The sequence below is a fragment of the Ahaetulla prasina genome, chromosome 2, assembly GCF_028640845.1.
Source record: "Ahaetulla prasina isolate Xishuangbanna chromosome 2, ASM2864084v1, whole genome shotgun sequence".
Taxonomy (NCBI): domain Eukaryota; kingdom Metazoa; phylum Chordata; class Lepidosauria; order Squamata; family Colubridae; genus Ahaetulla; species Ahaetulla prasina.
The window spans coordinates 93,036,013-93,055,583 of NC_080540.1; the positions used below are offsets into that span (position 1 = coordinate 93,036,013).

Below are 19,571 nucleotides of genomic sequence, written 5' to 3' on the forward strand. Positions count from 1 at the left end.
ATGTTCACCAAAGCAGAAAGGCCGATATTACTGAAATACTGTAAATGCACAGCAGCTGTTTCTTTGAGGCAAAGCTGCTGCTTTGTCCAGAAAAGCACTGAGCACAGTCTGCTTGTCTGCATGCCATGTGGCTCCTTCCCAGATCACTGAACACAGCAGTATTTACTTTTGAGTAAACATGGACAAGTTTGCACTGTAAAAAAAAAAAAATCTGCCTAGGAAACTAATTTCAGGGTTTTTTTCCTTGGCATCTTGGTTAGCGCTCTGCAGAAATCAGACTCAGACATATTTAGATTTTTAAAAAAATACACTGATTAAGAGCGAGTTGGCCAGCAACTCTGCTGTTCACGTGGTTTCCCAGATCAAATTTTGAAGAACATCCAGAGATCCTAGATTATTCCACTGCTATTCAGTAGCAAGATGGTTAGTTTTGATGCACATCCTTTTCTGTTTTAATTAATGACTAACAGTAGAGCTAGCTACTTAAGCAGCTACAGTATAGAATTAGCATTTACAGACTGAAAATAAATAAATCTAAGCTCTACCACATCCTCAAAAGGGATAAAATGTTTGGCCCCTAACATTTCCTGGTTCCTACTGAAATGATGGTTTAGGCGGTATTTCTAGAAAAAAAGAAGTGTTTTCAATGTTTCATATTTAATGAAAAGTTTGAACTGCCTACATACTTGGCTTTTCTTACATGCTTTTATGTGAATGGCATTTCAAGATATATATTTCCATGCATTATAAAATATTACACAGTTTATTAAGCTATATAATCAGACTGATAAAAACACCTGCAATGCTTTGTGTATAAAATAGTCACTGTAAAGAGAAGTATTTAATCACAATTAGGTATGGATATTTCATGCTGCTGTATGACTATAAATAAAAAGAATAGGAACTTTCCATGTTTATATTCATTGCCACAGAAATGGTTGCTGCCTCATTATAGTGAAAGCTGTCTCCTTGTTTTCTTCATAAATAACATAAGGTTGAATGAGACAGAGGGCTGATTTTCATATCAATATTGATTTCACCTGGATATCCAATGCATATATTATTCGTTCTGCAATTTCCCCCCCGGGATCAAAATGTAACATTCATGAATTTTTCCCATTCTTAATTTCAAGGGGAAGAAGTAAAAACGTATGAAACTTCAGCAAAAGATAGGTCGTTTGAAGATAACCTTATTTTAATGTACTGTAAATAACAAGCATTTGTGCAATAAACTTTGTAAAGTTTAAAACACATGAACAAACAAAACAAAATCTTGCTAATCATATTAGCAGAAAAGCAACAGTACAGGCCAATGAATATATTGACATATTATAGAAAAAAATATATTTTAAAGCTTATTACAAAATAAAGCTCAAAATAACACTGATGTTCCCAGACTTCAATCCTGAAGGATAATGTGCCCTAACATAGTTGAGTGGTTTTTTTTAATCATTAGCCGATGTAAATCATCCCAGCCAGTTTGCACATATGGAAAGGGAAGTTGAGGGTGGCCTTGGACTTATCCCCTACTACGAATCATCCCCTTTGCAGCTGCCAGTGGAACTTTTCCTACAATGAAGAGCTGCTATGGTGATCCAGTTCTCTCCTCTACAATGTTTAACCTAAAAAAAGAAGAGAGAGAGAGAGCGAGAGAGGGAGGGAGGGAGGGAGGGAGGAAGGGAGAGGGGGGGTTCCTACTGAGGGATGCACCTCTCTATGTAGTTTGGCATTGAACAGATGTATAATTCTAAAACAGACTGTTCAATTCGTGTTTCTGGGTTTGTGTGTATGTCCCTTCGAGTTAGCATTGACTCCTGTGGGGCTACCTGGACAACTCCCTGCAATTTTCTTGGCAAGATTTCAGAAGTGGTTTGCTCTTGCTGGCTTCCTACGGCTGAGAGACAGTGACTGGTCCAACGTCACTCAACTGGCTTTGAGCCTCAGGTGGGACTATAAGTCATGGTCTCCTGGTTTCTAACCTGGCGCCTTAATCACTAGACCAACTGGCTTTCACCTGAATCATACCCTCCAAATATGTTTCCAGAATTCCTAGTGGCTTTGAATTGTGCTGGCTAAGAATTCTAATTCACACATCATCTCTTGAGATATCATCAAGTTGGCAGCAGCAGTTTTAAAGCATGCTACAGTATAAAAGTTCTCAGTATGAATTTCCTACATTTCAAGTCATGTCAGAGCTATGAACATGTGCTGAAAAATATTTTCCTAAAAGATGAGAATATTTTAACTGGCAAAGTGCAGGGTGGAAACAGATTTGCTTTTCTAGGTTAAAAATAAATCTTTTATCAACAGCTAAGTTAGGAAAGCTTTGGATTCATTAGAGGCAAAATCTCAGCACTGCTGTGTCAACTAACAAACTTGGAAGATACCTGAATTAGTTTGCTTTAACTGAAAGCCTTGCCAGACTAGGAGAGAAAGTTAGAAAATTAAAGTTTGGACCCATAAGGAAAAATGTCATAGCAGAAGTGAAGGTGAGAAAGTAAAAACCATAGTAAAAACCAGAATAATAGTTACAAAACAGGTTCCTGTATCCGTGTATGTATAGATATAATGGTACATTTATCTTCAGCAGTTAACTCCAAGACAACAGCATGCAATTGTTAAACTAAGTTTCAAGTCTGGGACCTGGCACACAAAATATATACGACAGTAGTATTTATGGCACCAGAATGTGCTGCTGCTTCCTCTTTCAGCACATGCCTGACATCCATTCCAAGCCCATTGTTTTCTAAGTCTTGTTATCTAAAATAAACACCAAAATTTGGAAACTAGTGTGACTGAAAAAAAAGCCTAATCTCAGTCATAACCTAAGAATGTCTAATAAAACATTATTTTTGAGCGTGCTTGAATGTGAACCTCTTCTTTATAATGACTGTAAAGGCATTAAAGTAAGTGTTACCAGCACGGATGATGTTACATAGCTTGGGTAATGAAACATCTGTGAGACAAGAACCAAGCTGAGAGAGCACCAAGAGACCCCTCAAACTATTTTAGTTCAGTGGAAGAAATATTTGAGGCTGTCCAAGAGACTCATGGGAGGCATGACATGGACCACAAGGAATGCTGCATCATTTCCCACCAACATGGTACATCTTTTTCTGAATACTAATTTTCACACAGTACTTGAACAAAAGATACTTTTACAATGGAGTTAAAACTGCTATAGTTAACAATTAATTTTTGCTTTATTCATTTGGAATATCTTTTAGGCGGTGTCTGCTTCTAGCACAACAGTACTCTAGGCCTTTGATTTCATCACCCCAAAACCACACTTGTCCGCAAGAGGATCTATGTATCAATGGAAAGATATGGAAATGATTGGAAAGTTGCCCGTTTCAGAGGTTTTCATGCATGCTGCTGAGTTTCAGGGATCCCTTGGACATATCAGTGTTCAGAGTTGAAAGGGCAATGTTCTCATATAACTTTTGAGATTCAAAGCATCTGAGGTGATGGAGCATAACAACTGCATCTTTCTGAAAATTCTTGTTGAGGAATCCATAAAAGACGGGATTGACACATGTGGAGATCATGGCTATCAAATGGCACAAGGTAAAGACCACGTTGTGATGGCAATGCATCAAGGTTTCATAATTCCAGTCAAACACAATGTTAAATATGTGCAGAGGTAACCAGCAGGCGCCAAAGGTCACAACAATTGAAACTAAGATAACATTAATCCTTCTGCTTTCATTTAGCCTGCTCCCGTTCTCCCTTACCTTATCCACTTTACTGTACCGCCTCTGCAGGCACACAAATATTTTTAGGTAACAAATGAAAATGAACCCTAGTGGAAGGAAGTACTGGAAAATTAATATGGTGGTGGTGAAGCCCAGCTGCCCTTCAATGGACGGCCACACCTCAATGCAGACCATTTTGCTGATGTAGCCCTCGCCGTGGGAAGAGAGATTTTTTAGGGGGTCATCAGAGACCTGATAGAATATCAAGAACGGAGTAGATATTATTAGAGAAAATGCCCAAATGAAGACAATTCCCCAGAACGCATGTGAAACATTGGGCTTCCAACCACGGGGGTTCACGATTAACTGATGCCTCTCAATTGCAATTAACACAAGCGAAAATGTAGAAACCGAGACCGACATACTTTGTGCAAAAGAAGTTATTTTACACATTGCCTCCCCAAAAACCCAGTAATCCATCCAAGTATATGCAACCGTAAAAGGAATGCACATGACGCAAATGACGATGTCAGATATGGAAAGATTGGCAATCAAAACATTAGTCACATTTTGACTCTGTTTTTGTTTCTTGATGATGACAATTAGGCAAAGATTGCCCAGAAGTCCGACCAGCATGACCACAGCATACGCTATGATGAGCAACAAGAATGGAAGGAGAGATGGCTGGCAGGATTCAAAGTGCAATAACTGTGACTTACTGCTGTTTGCCACAGATGAATCCATGCTGGGTTCTGGAGTGGTTTTATCCATCACCAAGTACCTGTGAAACCACAACACAATTAAGAGTGAATCCATCCTTATTTTACCTTTATAGCTTTAGGAGCCCTCCCCTCTTCAGAATAAATGATTTAGAGAAGATTTTAAATTCAGATATTTAATATTTTTGAACTACCTGAATCCAATTTGGCTTAAAACAAGGAAACAAAAATCACCTACCGTATTTTTCGGAGTATAAGATGCTCCGGACTGTAAGACGCACCTACCTTTTTTGGTGAGGAAAACAAGAAAAAGAAATCTGCCTCTGCCTCCCAGCAATTTTTCCTCGTTGCAGCAAACAGCCTGCTTTACTTTCATTTTTGTTTTAGCGTAGCTTGAGTAGCACAAGAAAAAAATATCTGCTCCCAACAATTTACCTCTTTGCAGCAAGCAGTAGAAATCCAGGCAGCAATAGCAATCCCTGGCAGCCTGAAACAGCTGAGAGTCGGGAGGCCATCCAACTGACAATCAGCTTGTGCTAATTAGGCTGTGCTGAAGCAGAAATGGGCTGTTTCTTCTTGCTGCAAGGAGGTAAATTGCTGGGAGGCAGAGGCCAAAGGGTGGGGGCTAGTGGGTGGGAGTGGCTACATTCGGTATATAAGACGCACCGAAATTTTCACCTCCTTTTAGGGGGGAAAAAGGTACGTCTTATACTCCAAAAAATACGGTACTTAGACAGAAACTTTATGCAAATAATCAGTAGTAGCTCCAATGCATAGATTCTCATGTGAAATAACAGACTGCACATTCTTATAGTCAGATAACTGACATTGTCAAGGTGATGACAATGTCAAAGCGGTGTGCACAAACAGAATTCAGCAAAAAGAATCATATGTGTAGAGTCCAATACCAAAATTTGGCTCTGTGTTTTGAGTTACTGTACTATAAAAGATTAGGCAGATCCTATAGTTACTATCTTCTTTATATCTTTTGTTTTGTTTAAAATCATGGCTCATGTTAATATTTATGTATTTAGGAAAGTATAAGGCATTATTTGAAATGTGTTTTCTATCTTCTCTTTTCCTCATCTTGTAAAATTATTTCATTCCAGATTCATTTTGCAAAACAAACTGCAAAATTACACTTGTTCACTTTCTGCATTGGAAGAAAACATTGATACAGGCAAACATTACAGAAACCGTAATACAGAATGGAAATAACCAGTGGGATATAGTAATCTCTGCATATAACATCTAGAAAAGATAGTGGAACGATGGGCAGAAAAAAAATGCAATGGCTGAACTCCTTCGGCACAGAGCACAGAGCCTTGGATAAAGAGCTACACTTGAGAATTGAAGCATCTAACAGATGGAACAATGTGCTTGCACTATTCTCTAAGGGAGCCAACTTTACATATCTGACCTAACTACCCATGTATTCCCATGTCTATTCTTTAATTAATTGTTAGACATACCTTCTTATCCTAAGAGCTATAAGTTCTGGTCATTAAAAGGCTATTAGAAAGCTGAAAAAAATGCAAGCAATGCAAATGCAGAGCAAACAATATGATTAGAAAGATGTAGTATCTTCCTTAAGATGAAATAGTTCAGCAACTAGAGGTCTTTAGCTTGGATCAAAGAAATCTAAAGGTAAAGATGATGAAGGTATATCATGACAGAGATATTTGGATAGAAATCTTTTTCCCACATTCACAATATTAGAGCTCAGAATCATTTTCTTGAAATGAAATGCAAGGAAATTAGAGACTAATAGAAGGAAATCCTTCTTTTTTAACACAGAATATTTGTTAAACATTTCTCCTATGGAAATTTTATAATACATGCTGATCCTGACCCCACTGATGGCTTCTCCAGCATGCAGACTGCTTGGGAATTTGAACAAGCTTATATTTGATACTTGTAGCCTGAGAAGTTTGGGAGTGCAGCTGAAGCTATTTCAAAACCTTCCCTACAAGTAAGTTGCTCCCAAGGTTAAAAGTAGGCACCATGCTAAACTTGTGATTGCATTTGGGCATCTTTTTTTTTCTTAAAAAGAAAAATAACCTGGTTGTATTCTAGAATAAAGCTATGACATGGGGAAAAAAGGATTGATCTTTCCCTTATGGTAATCTGACAAGTTGTTTCACCAAACCTGCTATTTTTAAAAAGAGAACATTTGGTACTCTAATTGTTATTTAACCAGAAGCCTTCAAGTGAGTAGTTGTCTGCTGGAAGAAGAGTGGATTCTCTTCTTCTTGAGGATAGAAAAATGGCAGGATAGAAATAATTGTAGTAAAATTTTTTGTCGTGTTGGCTCTAGGGAAGACTCTGCATAGCCAAATGCCTTAGACCAGTATTTCTCAACATTGGCAACTTGTGTGGACTTCAACTCTCAGAAATCCCCTGCCAGCACTTGTTGGTTGGGGAATTCTGGGAGTTGAAGTCCACATATCTTCAAATTGCCAATGTTGAGAAACACTGCCTTAGATGGTTTTACATTGTTTTAAGTTCACATATGTCAGTTGCTTTATGATGTCTCCTTAGCAAAAGGTGTAGTAGTTAGGAGACTGACTAGTCTCTAGATTAGAAAACACTTGTTCTGAATGTGTAGTCTAGCTTTAATAAATTTCTTTACACTATCAGAAAATGAGGGTGAGTGCAGTGGTTGGTTTTTAAAATGCATCTAGGAAGAAATACAAGAGACTTTGCTGAGCAAAATTTGGGAAGTGTAATGTGGCTTTATCCTGGATTGTAGAGTTTAGATTTTTACTCTTCTGCAAGTCATTGAAAATTATGAATCTAAAAAAGAACATTTAATGGAAGTTAATTGATTTAGGGAATTGTATGATAAAGTGAATGGGTCTGAACTATGGAATGTGTTGCATGATATGGAGTTGCAAGTTGTTTGCTAACTGTGATAACAGTAGTGTATGAAGGAGGTAAACCTTACATGACAATAAATGGAAAGTTTAGTGAATAATTCAACAGTGAGTAGGAAGTAAGACAAGGATGTATAGATACCATCTTGGTTCAGTAATGTATTGTAGACAAATGCATTAAGACTGTAGCAATATTAGAATCTGAATGGTTTCCAGTGAATGTTAGGTAGATTGGATGATGGAAAGAGGAGACTGGATAAATGGATAAAAATTTGATACAAGACCACAGTTTGATAAAAAAATTTAGAAGAAAGAAGGAAAGGAAATCAAATACATGAATTTGTGAATCTTGGTAGACTGTTTAATAAAATTGCAAAAATTGTGAAATTTTAAGGAATGCAAATACCTTAAAGGGTAGTGGGGAATATGTGGTCTGTTGCAATGAATGAATCTTTGTTGAAAGACACAAAATAGTTATGCATAAGAGCATTCTTCTGCCCATTTTTACATGGAAGTGGGAACTTAATTATTAAGAAGTTTGTATGATAAAAAAGAAAAGAAAGTTTTAAGAGTGATCGGCTGCTGAATGAAAGTGGATTGAATAGAAAAGTAAATGACCCTATTAATTTCTTTGGTTTATGAATTCACACTAGTTGCGCTTTGTATAATACTTCTTACTTGAAAAAGGTATGATTGATATGTCTCTCTGTCTGTCTGTCTACTTGTATGTATCTCTCTTTCTCTGTGTGTATACAGGTATACTGTAAGACAACGGTCTCCAACCTTTGTGGCTTGGTGGCTCAGCTGGGGGTGGGGGAGAGGTGAACTGGGTTGCACAAATGGTGGCCCAGGGCATGCACAGCTTGACTTGCACAAACTATAGGCAGGTGCACACGCAGCTTGACTTGTGCAAGAAGCGGACCTGTGTGTGCATGCACACACAGCTCAACTTGTGCACGTTGAGCTGTATGTTTATGTGTGCTTATGCTGGCCTGCCGCTCATGTGGCCTAGTTCCGAATATGCCACATTAGTGGGCCACAGCCTAGGGATTGGGGACCCTTCCTGCAAAACACATTGATGGAAAAGACTTCATAAATTTACAGGTGTTGGAATTAATCAGTCTTGACACTTTCAGTAAGTATCATTATTAAAAATTAAAGCTAGGGTGAACAAACAAGCAAACGAAAATCTAAAAATTAAAAGGAAATACAAATTAAAATGATTATTCTCCTCTTTTCTTTGTTGGACAATTATTCATGGACTGCATTTTACATTATCAGTGTTAAGTGTCACAAATGTTTTTGCCTCTGCTGGGATTTTTTTTTCCAGAGCCCTTTTTCTTTGCATGGTGTGGGCAACAATAATTAGGGAGAACTGAAGACATAATATTGACACTATAATATATGGCATTCCAACATACATAGCTAGAAAAAGGTGAAGGGGAAATCCTATAACACAAAACACTGCAGGGTCATAGTCCTATGCTTTCAGCAGCCCTATAATTCTTCCCCCCTGTCCTTCACTAAATAGAACAAAGCTACAACCAAATTGGCTTCGCTTTTTCAATCGTTTGTTTTTTAAATATTATTTCCAATTCCCAGATGTACTCTGAAGCTTCTTACCTGCAAACCTGGTACCTGGGGTGACCTAATAGCTCATCAGCTGCCCTCCAGATGGATGACTCAACTCACCAGATACTCCAGGAGAGAATGCAGTCTCTTGATATTGTTCTCTGTCCTGCTTTCTCTCTTCCTCGCCAATGAAGTATAAATTTTCTTCCACCTAAACCTTCATTCTGAGTCTCTTTTTGTTTTTTTCTTCCTATCATATGTATTTGCATAGCCTGAGAGAGGTATATTAACCTCTGTTCAGATCATGAGTTTTCAGTGAAATAACCCAGCTCCTTTATCTGGCGATTGATTTTATTGAGATACTTTTAAATGGTGTTGTTGTGCTTTTCTTTGGCAACAAGATTGCCAAACTGGTTTAAATTCAACAGAAATCAAAATTCATTAAAGAAACAATTCAATTCAATAAAAAGGCCAAACATTTTAACCCTCTTCATGCCACTACTGTTTGGAACCAGAAGGCCCCAAAACCCCAGAGACACTCAGTGTGGTGGCCAGGATTCAGCTGAAGCCTGTGTTCCCCTTCTAAACACTTACAGCCACTGGGACAAGATGTCAGTCACATCTTACTTTGCCAGAGACAGAATCCAATCTGAAAGAAATCCAGATAATCTGCTTCATACAAGGCCCACTGAAGCTGCCTTGAAATGAAAATTGTCCAGTATGGTGAGATCCAGCCATGGCTTAAAAAAAGGAGCAAAGCAATACCTTCTTAAGTGGTGTGTGTGTGTGTGTGTGTGTGTGTGTGTGTGTGTAAAACAACCTCATCTCCCAAAGAAGAATGAACCATTTCTTGGATCCAGCCAAATACAGACAGACCTCTCCCTGGATAGCCTTAATTAGCCAGGAGATGCATGGATCTAAGCAGCAGGTGGATCTCAGTCATTAGGACCCTGTCCACTTCCTTAGGTGCAACAGATCAAAACTGATCCTAGAGAACTGGAAAAGACTACTCTGGTAGATCATCTGCCCGGGATGTGTACCAAAGTTGACATCCAACTTGGAAGGAATGCAAGTAATTTCATCTGACAGATTCTCTGCAAACTCCACTGCACAGTTTTGCACATAGACCTCCAAGTACCCATTCCATAAAAAAGGCCAGTGGTTGGCTATCTATGGACGTTGTAAGAGGAGAAAAATATTGCTATCCTTATTGCCACAAGGTAGTGTCAATAGTGGCTCTTATTCATGTTTGGTCAAGTTCATTCTTTGTTGTCCTCCAGCATTGGTCTAGACATCTATTTTTCTCATTTAATCTTTTTCAGTTTCTGTGTCAACCACAGGGAGTGGTGGGATCCATGAGAAGAGACAGATCCCGTGAGTGCAATCTGATCCAAACCTAAGCCGCTTTGTCAGTCCAAATGGCAGATAAGAGTTCGGTTAGATCATGCAGCAGACCATCAGGAATAACCTGCAGTTCCCTCTAGAAGTCATCAGTCCATCAGTCAACGGGGCAGACCAACCTAATAGATTTTGCCTCCCTGTGGCAGAGGGCAGCACCAGACAATCTCGTAGTCAAATGGTGTATTCTGACCAATAAGTGAGATGCATCAAGAACACCTCCAATTCCAGATCATGTTGCCACTGCTCCAACAAGAAAATCAAATCAGGGTATGACCACTGTCCCATGTCGAGTCCTGAATGATGACCATGAACTTTCAACCACCTCAGACTCCAACCCCCAAGGAAGGCAGATTGAAGAACCCCAGGATCAAAAGCCTGGGGAGCTCCATTGCCAATCTCAGACTGCGTCGAGGAATTTAGGCAGGAAGGTTGCTAACTCAGCAGGGAACTGGTACAGAAGCAATAATCCCAACTGATTGCCAACTAATATGCAGCTTGAAGTGATTCATTTTTGATGCCTCAACATGCAGGTGATCATTCAGTACAAATAATTAGCACAGTCAATGAGTGCTGAAGATGCATGCATTATCTAGCCTTATGAGTCAAGAGCATTTATTTTATTTATAGAATTTAGAGGCTGTCCAACCGCAAATGATTCTGGAGACATGTCTCCATAGTATTGTAAAACTGCACTACTTTTTAGATCATGATTGCCATGTCAAAGCTTATCTATTGAAGGCTAAACAGAAGGGAAAAATATGGTGGCTACTGCTCTATTCTCCTTTTATTTCCAAGGAACCAGATATAACACATATAAGTTTATATGTTTAAGACAGCTTTTTTCCTTAAGATTTATTGCTTGAGGAAGGATTAATATAGAATGGGGTGCATAATCCTTTCTACATTTAACTTCTCCAATATGGATGACAATACAGGAGAGAAGCAGCAGGCAGGGAACACGTTAGCCCTTTGGCATCTGGCTTCATCAGTCTACATGTTCATTAAAAATCATTTTATAATGTTCTGCTCAGGAATCCTACTTTTGACTGATGCTGCAGAAACAATTGTATTTTTGTCTTTCTTAATGTCGTATTAAAAATATTTCCCACAGTTTATATCAATCTCTTATTTCTAATATCCAGATACCACTGGTTGCAACAAGCTAAGAGTTTTTAGTTTTATCTTTCTTGTTATGCAATGATAATCCAGGTTATTGCAAACCAGATATAACAGCTCTATCCTCTTCTATATATCTGAGAAAGGACTTTCTGTGCATGTACAATGTAAAGGAGCATAACAATCTAATTCTTGGACAGCAAGAATTATTCTCCTTTCTAGTAGAATAAAAACAATTCCATAATCTTAAAGATAGGCATTGGATGGAATCAGGACAGGTTAAAGGGTAAAGTAGAGTTGATATCAGCAATCTTTTCCCCTTCTTCATATATGCACAGAGGTGTAGCTAATGTATTTGCAAACAAAATATTAAACCTCAGATTCTCTTCTTTGGACGTTGGTTTTGCTAGCCTCGATGCCAGCAAGAACATTAAAAATAATGGCATATAAATTAATTCATATCAGTGATTAAATAATGACTTTGGGGGAAGAAAGGGTGACGTATGATCAGCAAATAGAATGCAAATGAGAGCATTTGTTCAATTAAAAATTAGTTTTCATGGAGTTTTTATATTAGAATTTATGTAGTCAAACTTTTGCACTTTGCTTGCATTAATTTATAGCAAATTTTTGTTCTATTTTCTTGTTTACTTTTTATCATTGTTACATTTGAACAGTCTTTTTATTCCATTTTCTTATACACACGCACACATATTCATTATATATGTTTGTGTCTCTGTGTGTGTATGCATATGTTTCTCAACTTAATAGAATAGAATAGAATAAAACAGAATAGAATAGAATAGAATAAACAGAGTTGGAAGGGACCTTGGAGGTCTTCTAGTCCAACCCCTTGCCTAGGCAGGAAACCCTACACCATTCCAAACAAACGATTATCCAACATCTTCTTAAAAACTTCCAGTGTTGGAGCATTCACAACTTCTGGAGGCAAGTTGTTCCACCGCTTAATTGTTCTAATTGTCAGGAAACTTCTCCTTAGTTCTAAGTTGCTTCTCTCCTTGATTAGTTTCCACCCATTGCTTCTTGTTCTACCCTCGAGTGCTTTGGAGAATAGCCTGACTCCCCCTTCTTTGTGGCAGCCCCTCAGATATTGGGACACTGCTATCATGTCACCCCTAGTTCTTCTTTTCATTAAACTAGATATACCCAGTTCCTGCAACTGTTCTACATATGTTTTAGTCTCTGGTCCCCTAATAATCTTTATTGCTCTTCTCTGTACTCTTTCTAGAGTCTCAACATCTTTTTTACATCGTGGTGACCAAAACTGGATGCAGTATTTCAAGTGTGGCCTTACCAAGGCCACACTTATTATTTGTAATAAACTTTGAAAAAGAAAATGGTTGTCTGATTTTACATATAAATGTGCCTGTGAGTTGTCATTATCAATTACGATCTTGAAATTACTTACTTCAGAAGTAATGCTGAGATTCTGAAATTCCACTATAATTAGTTATCAGATATGTGTGACATCTTAGAGCCATCTTATTCAGTAGCAGCTGGAGACCAAAAAAAGAGAAGTTAAGCCATTAAAGAACGTAAGAAAGAGAGAAGCTCTGTTATAACTTCTTGCATCAAATATGAGGGGCATCAATTCCTTTCTCTGAGCCATGTTTTTCTAATATTTAAGAATTCTGATATGAACAAACACTACCATACTTTTGAAATACATTTCCCAAAATTAATTAGAAGAATCAATATTCCATTTTTAGAATACGGAGGATGGCATCAATTATAGTTTTTTTCACCTAGTGTTAAACCGATGAAGAATACAGAACAACTTGCTGGTAAGTTTGATATTAATGAAATTCCCATTTCTATATAGAACAATATTGGGTATATCTAATCCAGACAATAGTATTATATTGTACTATTATGCAAGATAAAAATATAGCATATAGCTTTCATTCAAACAGCTAAAAATTAATAATACCATCTCCCAAAAGAATCAATAATTTTCAAACGAAGCAATGAGAAGTTGTTAAATTTTAATCATTTCAGAATATGTATGCTTTACAATGCATATCTAACAAACTAGAAAGAAACAATTAATATTTAAGTCATTAAAAAACTTTCCATCTCCTTCTTTCACCTGTAACTTACATGACAGGAGCAATTCCATGAGGCTTGCCAGGGGGGAAGGAAATATCACAGCAGGATTGAACGTTGATCAAGACCCAGAGAAAAGCAAGACACGCATAACTTACCTCCCTGGAAGTTCAAATGGAATGTCTCCACTGGTTTGCTGGGTCTTTTCTTTTTTTCTTTCTTTTCATAATAAATATCAAAAACAGTATATTGGGGGTTAAAAGAGATCAGTGGTAATAAGGACCTTGCAAGATGCCAGAGGTGAAGTTTTCTCAGTTCTCCGCAAATTAATTGATTAAGACTTTCCAGTGAAAATTGAAATGCCCCACTGAGGAGAAGCTGAGCAATAAAGCAAGCTCTGGAGTCTGAGAGGAGGGGAAAGCCAAGGAGGAGGGCAGATGACAGAAGAGACCAGTAGTCATGGGGACCACATTTGTTATTAATGTTTTTCCAAACATCATCTTGCAACCTGATTTGGAGTTATCTATTTCATGGCACATTTGTTTACTTTAAAAAAACAAACAAATTATGCTGGATTGAAATGTGTAAATATTTGCAAATGGCTCACTGTTCATTATAGAATGTGACAGTGTTTAAATATGAACCTATACAGTAGACTGTTTATTTCGGCTCTTTTTTGAGGCACTTTTGGAGACATAATTGAAACCATAATGTTCCCTCCCTCCCACCCTCTTTATAGACTTATATATAAAGTGTTGAAATTGACTGGGTTTTGATCAAACTGACTTCTTAATCATGTAATATATTTCTACCATTTGTAGCCTACAAACATTCATTCATTCGTATGTTATACAATCCTTTGAATATCCATATCTGCTTTGTGTACATTATCTTAGCAAATTTTGTATTGGTGCTTTAATGGAAGAGAGTTATTATCTCTATGCTAAAAGAAAGTTGGTCATTTTTGTTATAAATTTGTTGGATGCGTTTTTTGTCGCTATTCCCTTTCCCCTTTCCTTATTTATTGGTTTTTATTTTCATGTATAATGTTGAAATTTAATAAACATATTATTTATAAGAAAAGGAAGTGAGTAACCCGTTCGTACCACAAAAAGCTATTTAATTATTCTGTCAATGTACGAAAAATTTGTGTACATATACATCATGGCTAAGCAATCCATAACTTGCAAGCTATATACACCCTGTCCAATGCTATCAGGCTAAGGTGTGGCCCCTTGGAACTCCTTTTACATTTGCCACCCAAAAACTTTGAGGGGTCCATGCTGCCCCATTTCCAAGTTGTTTGGTAACAGATGCTGTATAATAGGTTAAAAAATACCTGCACAAATTAATATATCAAACTTGTCCTAGATATGAACTCAAGACTCGGGATTGACATTTATATTACGTTAAACTCAGGAGTAGTTTAAATTGTTTGCTTGCGTTGCTTCCCCCCCCCCCCAATATTTCATTTAATGACAAAAAAGACTGAATTTTAATTCTGAACCGTTAATCATTTTACTTTAAAGGGAAAAAATGATAGCAAAGATAAATAACTTTTGCTTCCTTCGGTGGTTTTCTTTTGGATTTTTAAAAGAATTGTAATTGGCCAAGGGAACATTTATGCACACTAGTTATTTGTACATGTATGTGTGCTTATGTGTGAGAAAATGGGTGTGCATGTGAGATAGATAAAACAGTGTGTTTACATGTGTAAAACAGACATTGAGTTGAAAAAAACTATATCCCTGTTCTTTGGTTTTGAAGATACTATGTGTTGTGTTATCTGCCAAAATAGCACATAAGGCAATATATAAATGCTACTAACATCTCTGGAAAAATCAGTAACAGCTAGCTCAATAAGTCCTATTTCATCACATTCCTGGGCCAACAGCCACTTAAAAATACAGCCTATAAAAAGATATACCTTGTGATATTGAGTATCATTGTCTTACTCATTTTCTATTGAAAATAGCTTCCACAAATAGGTTTTTTTTCTCAGGGCTATATTGGTTCTTCCAGTTCTTGAGACAAGAAAAAAAGTATGCTTGAATACTAAGCCTTGTCCTGTCTTGGATAAAATACCATAATATGGTGTTGTCCATACACTTTTAATGTGGAAGAATTTAAGGGAAACAGTTTATAGATTTTCCCAACTTTGTTTGGTCTCCCACTAAATGTCATCAACCGGCCGAAAAAACATCCACCAGTCATTCTGTTTAAAGTGGGGTGGGAAGGAGATAAGTTGACAGATGGCCAGATCAGTGGGTTTAGCCACCTGTCAAACCATGCTCTGGTTGTCATCAGACTTCTTTTGATTTACCCCAAATTAATTTGAATTGTCTCGATGATTTTAATGCACCAGACTCTCTGCAGAAAACAGAAACAGTTTGCAAGTTGCTCTCTCCAAATAGCCATTTTTGTAACACTGGAAAATAACAAAAACATGGATGTTAATTTGAGGCAACCTACTTGTTGGCGTGTCAGAGCATTTATCTTTTAAAGTACCATCCAACTAAGCATTTTAGGTCCTTGGAGGATGTGTTTCAGAAGTAAAAATATGACCCACATTTCAACATAGATAGGCAAACGTTCTTTCCCATTTAAAACATGAAATCCTCTGCATGCCTATTTAGAGGTAAACTGAGACTAACGGAGGTTTCTCGTTTATTTTAAGAGGAATCTTTTAACATTGCTTCTTCCCTTTCACCCAGATGCCTCTGGAAGCAAAGTGTCTGATCTGTTCTGCAACCCAAACCACAATGCCCATGGAAAACAGTGCCAACCAAGTAAATGGAAGGGAGCAGTAGTCCCACTTCAGACTAAAGAGACCAATAGGAATTGGGAAAATCCCAACCTCTGGTTGCATCAGCAGCACTAGGAGAAGATTTTGTATGACAAGATTTGTGTCCCGACATAAAATTTGCTAAATTGAAAGTATGCTGCTTTCACAATGGAATAAAAATGTCATGAGGATGCAAACTTATACAGCAGTTAGTGAAGGATCTTGAAGCTATAGTTAGCAGGATACGAGGATTATCCTTTACCCATTTCTTCTACTGAATGGATTTAGAATAGAATAGAATAGAATAGAATTTTATTGGCCAAGTGTGATTGGACACACAAGGAATTTGTCTTGGTGCATATGCTCTCAGTGTACATAAAAGAAAAGATACGTTCATCAAGGTACAACATTTACAACACAATTGATGATCAATATATCAATATAAATCATAAGGATTGCCAGCAACAAGTTACAGTCATACAGTCGTAAGTGGAAAGAGATTGGTGATGGGAACTATGAAACGATTAATAGTAGTGCAGATTCAGTAAATAGTCTGACAGTGTTGAGGGAATTATTTGTTTAGCAGAGTGATGGCCTTCGGGAAAAAACTGTTCTTGTGTCTAGTTGTTCTGGTGTGCAGTGCTTTATAGCGTCATTTTGAGGGTAGGAGTTGAAACAGTTTATGTCCAGGATGCGAAGGATCTGCAAATATTTTCACGGCCCTCTTCTTGATTCGTGCAGTATACAGGTCCTCAATGGAAGGCAGGTTGGTAGCAATTATTTTTTCTGCAGTTCTAATTATCCTCTGAAGTCTGTGTCTTTCTTGTTGGGTTGCAGAACCGAACCAGACAGTTATAGAGGTGCAAATGACAGACTCAATAATTCCTCTGTAGAATTGGATCAGTAGCTCCTTGGGCAGTTTGAGCTTACTGAGTTGGCGCAGAAAGAACATTCTTTGTTGTCCTTTTTTAATGATGTTTTTGATGTTAGCTGTCCATCTGAGATCTTGCGATATGATAGAATCCAGAAATTTGAAGGTTTCTACTGTTGATACTGTGTTGTCAAGTATTGTGAGAGGTGGAAGTATGGAAGGGTTTACTTCTGAGGGGTGTATAATATATAATATATTTATGTTTTATTAATTAGATTGCTCTTGAGATGTCTTCTCATTGCCAATATTATTTTGTTCTCAGATAATTGTAACCATAAATAGCCAGCTCTGAAAATGGCCCAGGCAATAGGCCTTGTAGCTTTCTTAAAAAGCAGAAGAGGACAACCAAAACCAAGTCATAAAACATGCTCACCAATGTTCTCTACTTCCCAATCCATTAATTTAGATCAAAATGATTACATCAAGATTACATAGGCATCATAACTCAACTGATAATAATGGCACTTGTTATGTGACCTACGCCAAAAAGGATCGCTTTCAATTTATCATAGAAAAATCTAATCAATGTAGCTTCTGCCCAACATTTTTGATTAATCATCTGTGCATACCACGTAGCATTAATATTTTAAGGTACCCTATAAAATTAACATGTGTACTTGCAGCATTTTGAATATTTATTGATTCCCCCAAATAAGTAATTTTTCTGCTTAGTTTTATGAATGAGCAACCAGGTTAACAATGAAATTAGATAAGGATCTTTTAGAAGAGATGATTAATTTCTGAACTGCAGATTGTAATGCTATATACATTGTGCTTTTAAATGCTATTTCCTACAACCAAAATTAGAATATATACCTACTGTATATGTATAGATAAATCCCTAAAATATATGTAACATTAGCTATATGTTAACCATATGTAATTATGTCCTCCATACTCTCTACATGGATTATGTTTGCTAAAAAGGTTAATGAATAGCAGAATTATGTTTGCATTATTTGAATTTTCATGGTACGACACTTTTAATTGCTGAGTAAAAGTCGATGCAAGGGGCCTTTAGCACTAGGTAAACATTGATTAATTGCTGAATAGGAGTAAAGACTGTGGCTTTATTAGGGAGCTAATTTTATAATCACTGTAACACGATAAGAAAATATTGTGAGTATATTGTAGATAGTCTTGCAAAACAGAATGAATGCAATATGGTAGATAACAGGCTATTTACTTCTCTCAAATGACAGTAAAGGTGAATTTACATTTCAGAAACAGGAAAGATCTTCAGCATTGTCTGTGGATATTTTCAGTCATCTAGGTCATAGTTGTCTCAAAGGTTCTTTTTTAATCTTCAAAAGGAACCTGGACTGTTTTTTTTTCTTTATTTTCTTCTTTCCTCTCCTTTTTTTTTCTTCCTCAAAGAAAAAAAACCAGTCTGATTGCCTTTTGAAGAAAAAAAAAACACTTCAGCATTATGTTCTTAGTATTTCATTTCTACTTCACACAAATATGCACGTGGAATGTCCAAATTCAAAATGGTAATATATAATTTAATCAGACTTGTACCATAATTGTTTGTTTTTGGCACTAAACTGCCAGGTAAATACCTTAAGTAATGGAAGAGGCAGTTGTCAGCTTTTACTCTATTCCCTTTTTTAAGCACCTTTGTTAGAAATACTGTGTATTACACTGATGGAAACATTTGGAGATCTTCTTGTCAATAAAAATCTTATCCTAAATTTTCTTATCTAATGTTCATTTTATTCATACCATCCACAATGAAATAGTTGATAGTCACCCAGCTAACATCAAGGTTCATTTAGCATAATTTCCCAGAAGTGTACTTTTCAGAACAATGACTTAACTAGTAATTCATAAGCCATTATTTGCCAGAGCAGAAATTTCCAAATCACTGAGCTTTATTAGACTTTTAATCATATTGCTGGTGAAGTCCTCAAATCTTAGCTTCCGGCTGCTTTGAGAAGCATAGAAATCAAAATCTGGAATGGACTTCACTGAGCTTTTGTTTTTTAAGTTGAGCTTTGTTTTGCAGGTAATATTGATTGTAAAAAAAAAGAGCTAGGAACTGATAATAGTAAATAAACCTGTTACCAATTGTGGCATTACAGAATTAATCAATGTCACTTTTGTATGTTATCCTCATGATTATTTTAGGATTAGATATAAAATAATTATGAGTGTAACTGCTTTCTGAGTGTAAATTTTGAATATCATGATTTCTCCTACTGAAATCCATTGTCTCCATAAAGTTATTGTCATTCTTATAGTTAGTCCCTCTTAGTGGTTTTATACATATGGAAAATTATAGAATAAAAAGAACCATAACAATTATGAGCAGAGCAAAAATCCCCTATAATCATATTCTAGAACTATTTAAGTATGAATGGAACCTTGCAACATAATACTTCCATATCCTAACTTGGTATTCAATCC

At 36.8% G+C, this 19,571-nt stretch overlaps 1 protein-coding gene across 1 annotated transcript; it reads right to left on the reverse strand.

Annotated features, from left to right (window-relative positions):
- Nucleotides 1-3,353: 3,353 nt before the first annotated feature.
- Nucleotides 3,354-12,877, reverse strand: LOC131189984 (neuropeptide Y receptor type 6-like). Its single transcript, XM_058166720.1, has 2 exons — nucleotides 12,809-12,877; nucleotides 3,354-4,476 (listed from the first exon to the last, which is right to left on the reverse strand). Exon 2 carries the CDS (start codon nucleotides 4,464-4,466, stop codon nucleotides 3,354-3,356), a length of 1,113 nt encoding a protein of 370 aa, XP_058022703.1. The 5' UTR covers nucleotides 4,467-4,476; nucleotides 12,809-12,877.
- Nucleotides 12,878-19,571: the final 6,694 nt, after the last annotated feature.